At 36.4% G+C, this 11,589-nt stretch overlaps 1 protein-coding gene across 1 annotated transcript; it reads left to right on the forward strand.

Moving 5' to 3' along the window:
- Positions 1–218: 218 nt before the first annotated feature.
- On the forward strand, positions 219–11,164 carry LOC104082686 (CAP-Gly domain-containing linker protein 4-like; the record flags this gene model as incomplete). The annotated part of the gene is made up of 7 exons (XM_009585906.1): positions 219–354; positions 1,079–1,219; positions 3,861–3,944; positions 7,294–7,434; positions 7,864–7,998; positions 10,179–10,302; positions 11,100–11,164. Coding segments are annotated over 7 exons (826 nt in total), but the record flags the coding sequence as incomplete, so codon positions are not given.
- Between the last annotated feature and the right edge of the window lie 425 nt (positions 11,165–11,589).

Genomic DNA, 11,589 nt, shown 5'->3' on the forward strand with positions numbered 1-11,589 from the left:
AAAAATATATGCAGAAAGACTGATACATTTTGGAAAATGCATTGGCTGGCACTGAAAGATAGGAATGTCAAAAATCAAGGGAGATTGTTATGTTTGTATTTCTCTGTTCTGATCAAAAGCTTGGAGATGACTTGGTGTCTCCTTCATAATCTATACTACGTTCTTGTAAACAATACTTGTTTAACAAAGTAATCCTGTGTTGATGCTTTTTGCTTTAGGTTGGTACATTAAGATTTTGTGGCACAACGGAATTTGCCAGTGGCCAGTGGGCTGGCATAGAGTTGGATGAACCAGAAGGAAAGAACAATGGAAGTGTTGGAAAAGTCCAGTACTTCAAGTGTGCACCGAAACGCGGTATAACCTTTAATTTTTTCTTACATTTTTTTAAAACCTGAATTTTTAAAAAAGTGTTGGAAGATATGACCCTTTTGGGAGAATAAAAACAGATAACAAATTCTGTTGCTTTTCTTTTTAATGCTTTGATTGTTTGTTTTATTGATTCTTTTAACTGTTCCTAGTGTTTTGGCTGCAACTATTTGCAAAACCACTGAAACAACCAACCAGTCAAAATTTCTGGTTATTTCTGGTTATTTCCTTGAAACTGTGAGATAATAGTCTTTCCTGTTTTTCCATATGTATTGTTGAAGCTATTTGTTTGTGTTGTAACAATAATGGCCATGGTCCTCTACCTGCTTTGCCTTCCTTTTTAAGAGATTCACATGTGTAGTTGTTTTCTAACTTCCAGCTTGAGGTATTTTAATTGATATTTCATAGACAGTCATGATACACAAAGTCTTGCTTTTTGTAACAGTGGAGACTGCACGTTACCATTAGGACAAAGATTCTAATTGATAATTTTACTGAATTACTCTATTCAAGTTGCTTGATAAGCCTTTTGGTTTCACTGTTCATTTGAGCTAGTCCTCCCGACCGTACAAGTGCTTTGACAGCACAGCAAGCCATGATCGTGACTGAAAAAAAACCCTAAATTAATTGATGTAAGTGATAGTAGCCAGAAAGTTTTGTTACATTAATATTATTCCTGGTTCTTTTTTGGCACATACAATTTTCTCTCCAGGTATCTTTGCACCTCTTTCTAAAATAAGCAAGGCTTCTGATCACAAAAAAAGCTCTGTACGAAGTTCTTCCATGCGGTCTTCACCTTTGGTCAAATCCAAGAAAATAGATGTGACGCACATAACTTCCAAAGTGAATTCTGGTGAGTATTTTCTTGTATGTTGAGACAGGATTGAGATACTAATCTCCAAGAATTAGCACCAATCATGTAAATCTTGGTATTAAAATACTTGTTTGGAATTAGTTCATCACTTGGGATGAGAAGGTGATATTTATTAACTACATATTCTTATTATTAGAAATTCAGTAGCCTTTAAACTACTACTGGAAGGACGTTGTGTGTAGTTGCTTAGTGATTATAATGATCTGATGTACTAATAGAGGTCTTTATATACTCTATTAAAAAAAAAAGTTCACCACAACGTTTATTCTTGAGCCTTCAAAGTAATTTCTGGTTGGCTGTGATATCAGTTAAATCAGTCTAAACTTAACGTGATTTCATTTACTAAGATCTTCCTGGGTAACTGGAAACATCTCACTGAAATCAGTGAAAATCCAGAAATCTAGAAATCTAATCTGTATACAACTTTATGTATAGAAATTGAAGAAATTTAATTTATTTTCTGGCAAAATGATCGAGGAACTATTTAACTGATTGTGTTTCATCTGCTCATTAAGTTATCTGAGTAAAACCAGAGGCAAATCAGAAGAGAAAGGATGTCCTTGTAATATGGCCTCTGTCTACTGATTGGAGTTACAGGCTCAGTCCCTGGCTCTGGCTTAGTCTTTTAGTAATTTATTCAAATTACTTAATCCTTCTGTGTAAGTTCCCTCGTCGTGAAGTAAGAATGATGCATCTTTTCTGTCTGTTTAGGTTCCAAGGTGTTTGGAGTACAGACTCTCTCTTCCCTGCTGTGTACAGTGCCCACCATGCATAATCTGGCCCCATGCCTGGCTGGCTACATAATAATGTCATTAAATATATTACATTAACTTTTCTTTTGCCTTTCGAACCCTGTTTAGGTGACTCATACTAAGGCAGCACAGCTTAAGGGATGGAATATATGCATACATTCTCATCAAATTTACTCAAGCAGCACCCTAAACCACTCCACTCTTTACCAGTAATATGCAGGGTGTAGAAACAATGTGCCAGGCTGGTAGAAGAGATGCATTTTGGCAGCATTTTGGATGATTTATGTAACTCTTCTCTATATAGATTGAGGGGGAAGTAAGCCCTAATTATGGGTATTTACAATTAGCACAAGATTTAAGCTATTTATAAACAGACATCCTGCATAAAATGCTTCTCAGAATAATCGGTTTGTTAGGAGTATGGCTCAGGAGCAGACCTAAGCTGACTTTTTTTGTTAAATATTTTTCAATGTTTGATTCAGTTTGTTGTGAACTGTTTGTAACTCATTAAACTATAATGGAAAGGACTGTTTCCTTTGTCACAGATGGTGTGTTCCAGACAGTTTAGTCATAAACTATCTTTTCTGTCATAAAGGTGCATTTGTATCTTTGTAAATTTTACACATTTGATACTTGCTTTAGGTAAAAATCAGAGTGAGTTATGCATCTTCTACCTGGCAGAGCTTACATCCACTAACAGTAATCTGGAAGCTGCCATTTGTAAGATGTTTTTGCATTGAAAGGTCCATTAGAATTAATGTGCCTGGCTGATTCACTGGCTGGAGTGGGAGGATAAAGCTGCAGAGGCAGAACTTTGTTTTGCAGTGTTTACATGCATCACCAGATTACATTTCTTTCCCTTAAACTTCATTCCTGCAATACACTGGTTTGTAATGATCCAAGAAAAATTAATATGCTTTTTGTAGATACGGTTATAAGCTGCAAAGTAAAATATAATACTGTGTAGAGATTTTCAAATTTGATTTCTTTCTACTGGATTTGAATAATCCATCAGATTGATGATAATAGGTCTTTTTCGAGTTTTTAAACTGTGATCAAATTGAGAAATGTGTTATCAGTCACAAACACTAGTTTTTTGATATGATGCTTTAATGACTAAACCATAAAATTGTTGAAAATACAGTACATTTGCAAACTATTTCAGTCCCTGTAGCTGAATTAAGCCGAGAGATGTAGTTAAATAAAAAAGATGTTTTTTCTTTCATGACAGGGAGGGGATAAATCATAGATAAGCTTGTTCTTCATTGAGTTACGGTAGGAAACTGTCAGAAATGCAAAATGACTGTTCAGAAATTATAACTTATGTGGCAATACTAGTTCATATGCATATCACAACATTGCTGCTCTAAGAGGCTCTTAAAAATCATATTGGCATACTTCATTATTTGTAGACTGAATGAAGGTTTGGTCTCAAATCTCTCTCAAAACTTTTATGTGTAATCTTTAATGCAGAAATTGTGAAATTAATACTAGTGAATGGTATACCTTAAGTACTATAAAAGTGAATGTTGTGTATATAATGGATGTAAATGTTTGAAAGATTTAAGTAAAACTCCTTCAATATAAACATTAATATTTTGCAGACAATTTGTTTCTTGTTTGGCAAGATAGTTTGGACCGTTTTAATGTGTTAAGGGCTTTAACATCTGTGTTTATCCATCAAAACAATTCTGCAGTCTTGTTTTACCCATTTATCAAGAGTCTAAGGAACTGTACAGTTTTATCCATTTTATCCATGCATCCACTAATCTGCAAATCTGTTGAATTGTTTTTGTACATGACTGTCCTATAAAATTATTGTTCATTGTTGGGATGTATATATTTAATTGTATATATTCTTTTTATAGGCCTAAATATGGCAAAAAAAGACAGTGCTTCTGAAACCAACTTTATGGCTGCTAACAGGGGAAAAACTGTACCTGCAAAAGACGGTAACTGAATTTTTTTTTATTTTCTAACAGCTTGAGAAAAATTTTGGGTAGAGCAGAGGAAGTATTAATACTGCCTTACCTCTGTAAAAGTCCTGTATCTACATCATAAAAAAAAGTTGCCTTGCCTGTCTGTATTCAAGTTGCAAGCAGGCTGTACACTTTTAGTTTACTAGGAGTAATCTGAGTGGATGTTTGACTGGCATTCTGTGTTGGTTTGGTAACAGCTTCTATCCAAATACATGGACAAGAATATAGACAAGCCCTTAAGGCTGAAAGCTGTCTCTTAGTAAATGATCTTACAGATGATCTGCAGAATTATCTTCTTAGGTTTCTGAGGGAGACCTTCTGCCCTTTATCATGACTGCTTAGATTTTGATGAAGAACTGTGCATGTATTCTGTTGGAATTTTTATTCTCTTCTATATCTCTCTGTTCAAGCTTGTATAATAAAGTGTTACCATCCAAGAGCACTTAACAGTCTTGGCATTGTATCAGGGAAGACTCATAATAATAAACTTCAAATATGAAAAACGAAACTCTAGCTTTTTAAAAATTTCCTTTTACATATGAATCATTCTCTGCAATTATCTAGTTTCAGAATTGGATAGTGACTTCTACTGCATCAGTATTTTGTGTGCTGAACTTTAAACATCAAAGGATCTCACTTCCAGGGGTGTCTTTAACAAACTGTAAAAATTGGGTTTCCTTTGAGGTTTTGTCCATAAAATCATACTACAAGTGTTGGTAAAGGCAGCATTTCTTTGAAGTAATAATTTGAAGCATGGCTTTGAATATACTCTTTTCGAAGAAAAGCATCTTTTTATATCCTCCGTCAGTGAACAGTTGTGAGGAAGAGACTTGGGAAAGAGACGAGTGTAAGGTATTTAAGCACTGTCCTATAGGATACTTTGTCAGAGGTGAGCTAAAAAACTTGTGTAGACAGAGTTTTCCCAACATCATGTTCATGGAGGACATTCAATGGCTTGTTGTTGAGGTTCTGGCCACGCAATGAAATTAATTGGCAGTACAGTGTCTCAGTTTAATTGCAGATATCATATTGTATCCATCAGTAGGACTCCAAAGGCTTTGCAGGCTGTGAGTGATGTGGAGTGAAGCCTCATTTTGGGATCTAGTGGTTTGGATGATGCTGCCATAAGGCAGGTGCAGAATCTCTAGGAAAATCCAACATCCAACTTAGAAAGTAGCTGTCAGTGGTTCTTTGTCAAACAGGAAGGCTGTTTCAGCTTGGGCTTTTCCTGGAGTTTGTGCTGCATCTGGTAATTTGCTTCTTTAAAATTTTTTTTTTTTTTTTTTTTTTGACACTAGGGATAGAGAATCTGTTCATGAAATACGCAGATGATGCCTGGCAGATAGTTGACTGGCTTAATATTAAAAAAACCCCAACCCCCCTAAAAAACACTTGACAAATTGGAAAAAAGGTCTTGGGGGGTGGGTGGGGGGCGGGGAGCAGAAAGATGGAGAAGAGTAAGGACAACTACAAAGTTATGTAGCAAGGCTGAAACAGTCAACTGTATAAATATGCCCTGGGAATGACATGCCTGGTAATAGTTTTGTAGAAAAGGACATGGGAATATTGAGTATTACAAGGTAAAGGTGAGTCATCTATGCCATGCTGTTTCAAAAGGGGAAACATACTGGAATGTATAAAAAAGGAGTGTCAGCCGTGAGATACACGACACGACCTGGATGCTTTACTTGGCTCAGGCCTTAGCTAAAATGCTGCATCTAGTTTTGGACACTGCACTTCAGAAAAGATGTGAATCAAAGGGAGAGAATTCAGAGAAGACACCACTATAACTGGAGGTATAGGAGAAAAGACTGATGGAATTTGTGGTTGTGTGATTAAAAAGACAGAAGATTAAAGGGATAAAACAGGAAGCTTTCAAATACAAAGAGCAGTATAACCCATTCTGCATGGGTAACGAGAGTAAGAAATCTTGAGCTAAAACTCTGGTAATTTAAGATTTATATTAGGGGGAAGAAACGTTATAACAGTACAGATAATTATGTAGTGAAATATATTGCTGAGGAAGTCCCGAGATCTCCCTGATGGGAGGCTTTTAATACCAGGTCAAACACTCACCTGGCGGGAGTGATACAACAAATAGATGTTTTGCCTGATGGAAGAGGAATGGATTATAGGACCTGCTGAAGTCCCTTCTGCTCTTCCTTCTCCCACCTCATGATTTCCCATAAAATGAAGCATTTAATTACTGGATTAGTTTCTTTTAGTGTCTGTATTGCTGCATCAGCAGTTTTTGTTGCATTCATGTAAAAGTGCTAGGTGGTCTGACCTCGCTGAATCCATCGCTGGACTGACTTCTAAATATGGACTTGTAGTATGTGTTCGCAAACGCACACGTATATTTATACCTTGGACTTGGAGTTGAATTTTGCCTGTTTAGTCACCATTTGTTTAGTAATTTGCATTTTCTTCATTTTAGCATAGCTGCAGCCAATGTCTCAGAGTCTTTAGATTTCTGTTCCCAGCTTTTGCTTTGACCCACTGCATTTGCCTTTCTGCAGTTCTCTACCGTTTTGCCAAATTGGAGGATTAAATTATATTGAACACACTAACCCTGTGTCAGTAATGAGGTGCTTTGCGAAAACTAATGAATTAAGCCTCTCCGAATTCCGGCAAGTTTGATAAGCAATATTATATTTTTCACATTGAGAAACTGAGGCATACACATGTCTTGCTGTACCCGGCCTTGTTTTGGGTAGAAGGGGGTAGGAAAGGGGAGAACTGGGGAGAGCCTTGAAAAAGGAGGGAAGCTGAACATAAGTCTTATCAGACAGTTTAGACATCAGGGTTTGCAAATGGAGATAAAAGTGATTTATTTCCCATTCTTATTTTATAGTACAGATTTTAATATTAATACAGTATGTAATGGAATATAGTAGGCTTTAATCCAGACAATAATTCACTCACATAATATCACCTTCCTTCCACTTCTCATCAAATCTTTAATAGGCTGGATGCTGAAAGTGTGGTGGTATGATCTCTTATTACTAAGGCTCCCATATTTTAATAAATATGCTTGAGACTGTTTAGAAAAACTTTCAGGGAGTAACAAAGAAGGGGCTTTTGGAGACCTCTTCCAGCACTAAACTATCACCTTATTCCCAAGGCAGGGCTAGATGCGCCTATGTCATTCCTGACATAGGTGTAAATGCTGCCTAACAACTTCTAATTTTGGCTTTTCACTTTGTATTCTGCCCGCTATGGAGAACAGATAACTACCTTCTTACGGAAGCCTTCCCTTCTGCTTAATCTGTCCTTTTCCGAACATGATCTCTGAAGGACTATTTCCATTTATGTCTTTTAGGTTTTCCTGTGTACAGCAGCTCTTCCTCTTCTACCACCTCCTTGGAAGGCAAACAGAATTACTGCAAGAAGCGGAACTCAACCAGCAGCAATAAAAAAGCAGTGACTAGAGCGTCTTCTGCCTCATCTAAAATTAGTGCTGGTATGGTCTGTTTTGTTGAGGTGTGTTTTCACAGGTGGAAGTTCACTGCGGTATTGAATACTTACTTAGAACTACTTGTGCTGTTTCAGAATCTGAGATAGTTCAAGACAGACACTTGGGAAGTAGTTTAACTATAAACTCAAGTTTGGCAACTTTTAAAAAGTTTTTTAGAACATCTTCAAGAGGAAAACTGTTCTTGTAGTTGGTCACTGTACCTTTCAGCTGCAGAGAAAAGGCTGAAGACCAGTACTCATGCTGAAGCAAAGCAATTCTTTGTCTAAGCAAAATTTGCAGTGTGTTGCCATGTGTTAAAGGTATGCTCTGTTAAAGATAGATTATTTACCAATCAATTGGCTCACTATTTAAGACTTTCTTAAATTTTAAAGATAAAATGTCACTAATTTCAGATCTTGTTCTTCTGTTCAATAGGGTTGTATAGTTCTTCTCCGGCTACAAGGAAAAATCATTTTGATGAAGGAGAAATTCAGGTTGGAGACAGAGTACTGGTGGTAGGACAGAGAACAGGCACTGTTAGATTTTGTGGGATGACAAAATTTGCACCAGGTATTTGCAATACTCTTTGTGTATGTTGTAGAATCAATATGGAATAGCTTACATGTGAGCACGTGAACACTAAGAGAACTCCATCTTTTTCCTCACTTCCTCCAAAAAAAAAATCTAAATTTACTGGTTTGTTTCAAAGTTTTTTCTCTATCCTATGTTTCATTGAATATTTTTTACTTTAATGCAACTGCCAGGAAAAAATAATGGTTTAAAATGTGACTTTTACTCGTCTACTAACAGGGCTTAATTAGGAGAAATATTTTGATGTTGAAATCGTAGGTATTGTTACAAAGCTTTCTGAAAATCCTCAGTTTAGTCTCCAAAGTGGTATATAGTTTATTGAGATCACATGCTTGACTCTACTTTTTGTAGTAAGCCTTTCTGACACAGCTCATCTCTTGCAGTACTATTCTCATGTCATATACCTGTCTCATTCTTATCTTCTTGGCATCTTTAGGAAGGTAATTGTGAACATTTAAATCTTAACTAACAAACCTTTAGGTCACAGGACAGATGAAAAGTTACAAGCATCTCAAAAAGTCCCAAACTCCACCACCAGTTTCTCATCCTTTTCCCTTTCAGCTCCTCCCTCCCTTTCCCTTGCTAAAAAACACATTGCAGTGAAGCCAGGTGTTTTCAAACGGAAGCAAGTTGTTCCAAATTATGGAAACTAATTTCTGAATACTATTTTTTTGTAACCAAATTCTGTGTTCTTTATGTCCTTATCTATAATCTTCTTATTGCAAAAGTAATGCAAAAACAGTTGGTAAGTATTGGTGTAAGTACCTATTTTAAATGAGGTCCATTTGATTGATACGTAAGTGGCAATACTTTGACTTGACACTTGGTGGCATCAATATTTAAAAAAAATGTCAGAATTGTGGTATGCCAGATTGTGGTACAAGCTACATACTTTTTTCATTCTCACCCCTTTCCCCAATTTCAATGTAGACAGTCCTTGCTTAAGATATTGCAATTAACTGATTCTACACTTTCATGTGATCACTCTTACCTTCATGTTGTTGCTTACAAAGTAAACAATGAGAAAAGGACTGGTTTTCTGAATTTAGTATAATGTGTAAAATCAGAAAGCTGTTCAACAGTGTAAGTCTCCTCCCTCTCCCCCCAAGTTAGGAAACAAAATTTTTTGGAGAAAAACATGGTATTGTAAGAAGTGAGGATGGAAAGATCACAAATCTTCACCATTTGCAGAAACAGTAATTTATAGAAAATGTAACAGATGCATTTTTAAGTATGTCAATTTTAATATGTATCAAAGCTCTGGAAGTTACCCAAACTTTATTTCGTTTGCTGCAATGCAGATCTTTATTTAATTCTAAAAACAGAACGGGGAGAACTTCTGACGTACTGAGCCCTTCTAATTCATAAGCTGTCATTCCTGCGTTTCTTGAGCTGATAATTAGAATTACCATTTTATCCAGTGCCTTAGTACCAAGTGACTTGAATTAAATTTTGAATCTTTTGGGGATGGATAGCATAAGGAGTGCTAATGGAGTATGAAATTTAGCACCTTTACATAATTAGCTCACATTTATCACAGGTTATGAATGATCAAGCTTATTAACATCTTGATGCCTATTCAGTGTTCTGTACGAGATGAATTGTGGCCAGTTATGAGTCCTACTCTCTTCTCTCAATATCATACAACCAGGCTTGCAATTTGTATTAATTATAACTTCCTAGATGGAGAGAAGGAATGAATTAATATCAAAACTTTAATTTTACTGTTGATGATCGCAGATGAGGCATAAGCCATGTGGTCAGAGGACTAAAGAGGGAAACTTGAACCATTACTGCTCTTCTTTCCTGTCTCCTTTTTCTCAAATAGCCACTCTTATATTCAGTAACATTCTGTTCAGCTTTAGTATATGTATCAAGGGTTTTACCTTTTCTATATGAATTAAAATGTCAATAATTTTCTTGAAAGCATATAAAAATGCTGAGGTAATTCTCTTTAGATTATTATTATATAAATTTTTGCATAGTTACATAGATAATAATAATAAATATATCTATTATAAAATAGCTATCTAGACAGTTTCTAACTAGAAACTGTTTTCCTTGATGTGGGTGAATGCCAACTGTACCAACTGTCTAGATGAAGAAAAGCCTGTGGTGTTTTGTTCGAAATACCGTGATTTTACTGTTTTGAAATGTAGGATTCTGGTGTGGAATTGAATTGGACAAGCCTCACGGGAAGAATGATGGTTCCGTGGGAGGCATTCAGTACTTCAGTTGTCTTCCCAGATACGGTATCTTTGCACCACCATCTCGTGTACAGAGGTAAGCACTGAAGCTGTTGTAATGATGTTTGTGTTGCCAAATGCTTTCTTAATACGTTTCCAGTGGGAAACAAAGTTTCGCAGCAGGTATGGAAGAAATAAATGTTTTCTTCTGCTAATGGAAGTTTATAACCTCCATTAAAAACCTGTTGGGTTTTAGATGAGCTTTTTGAAAGCAGAGTATAAATTGCAAATGCAGCTCTCCCTGTTTCTCTTGTAGCCACTTCAAGTATTTTCATTCCAGGGCCTCTATTTCTGATACAGTCTGTGTTCATGAAGCCTTACTTTCATGACCCAATCCTGATGCGCTGAGCTAAATTTGGTTATAAAAGGGAGTTGCCCTTGGACATGACTGGAAATACTACTCTTATTCCAGCTAACTGCACAGAGGAACCAAAGCATCCACCGTTTTATTTGTAGTCTCTTCGTTAGGTTTCAGGAAGAACATCCGAGGAATAGTATGCTCTTTCCTCCTGTATTTGTATCTAGTTACTCTGCCAGACATGTTCTTGCTTTTCTTTCCTTGAATATCCTAGGTCAGCGAACCTGTTAAAGAACTTGCCTCAAAATTATACATGTTCTCTTGCTGAGTAAAAGGCAAATAACTTGGATAAACTAGTTTGCTCCAGGCACCTCGTACATACCAGCCTGATTACAACTGAAATGTTAGTGTCTCTTGGGGGTGGATGGAGAAGGGAAAGAATCAGAACTTAATAACATTTGACAAGAAGGACTCCAGCGGTAGGTTTGTTCAGAGTTGAGTTGAAATGACTTCTTCATTGTGTTATTGCTTTTCAGACTAACAGGTTCTCTGGATTCTCTCGCAGAGACTTCATCGAGTAAAATAAATCACACTTTTCCAGGTAAGACACTGTGATTTGGCTTAGGTAGCCTACTGCAGGCTACCATTCTACAACCAGAACCTACAGCCCCCTTCTCCAAGAGCACAATAGATTTTCAAGGAACCCAAATGCCAGCCAATAGTCTGGCTGGTCCCTTCCTAAAAATGTAGCCTGCAGCAAGTACTGTGGAGTACTATGTTGTTATTAACCCTATACTGGCAGAAGTAATTACATCAGAGTTAAGACTGTTGACACTCTTCCCTTATTACTGTAATGCATTCTAATCAGAGTTAATCATAAGTTGAACCTGCTCCTTAATCTAAATTGACATTGATGAAGGGATCAGTGTAGGGAGGGGTCCATAAGAAATTGCTAAAACTTCTGTGAGATACCCGAAGTAGTTATTTTTCTTTTTCCTTACCTAAGCTTTTTGTGAAAAAGCTGCT

This window comes from Fulmarus glacialis, unplaced genomic scaffold (genome assembly GCF_000690835.1).
Source record: "Fulmarus glacialis isolate BGI_N327 unplaced genomic scaffold, ASM69083v1 Scaffold51570, whole genome shotgun sequence".
Classification (NCBI taxonomy): domain Eukaryota; kingdom Metazoa; phylum Chordata; class Aves; order Procellariiformes; family Procellariidae; genus Fulmarus; species Fulmarus glacialis.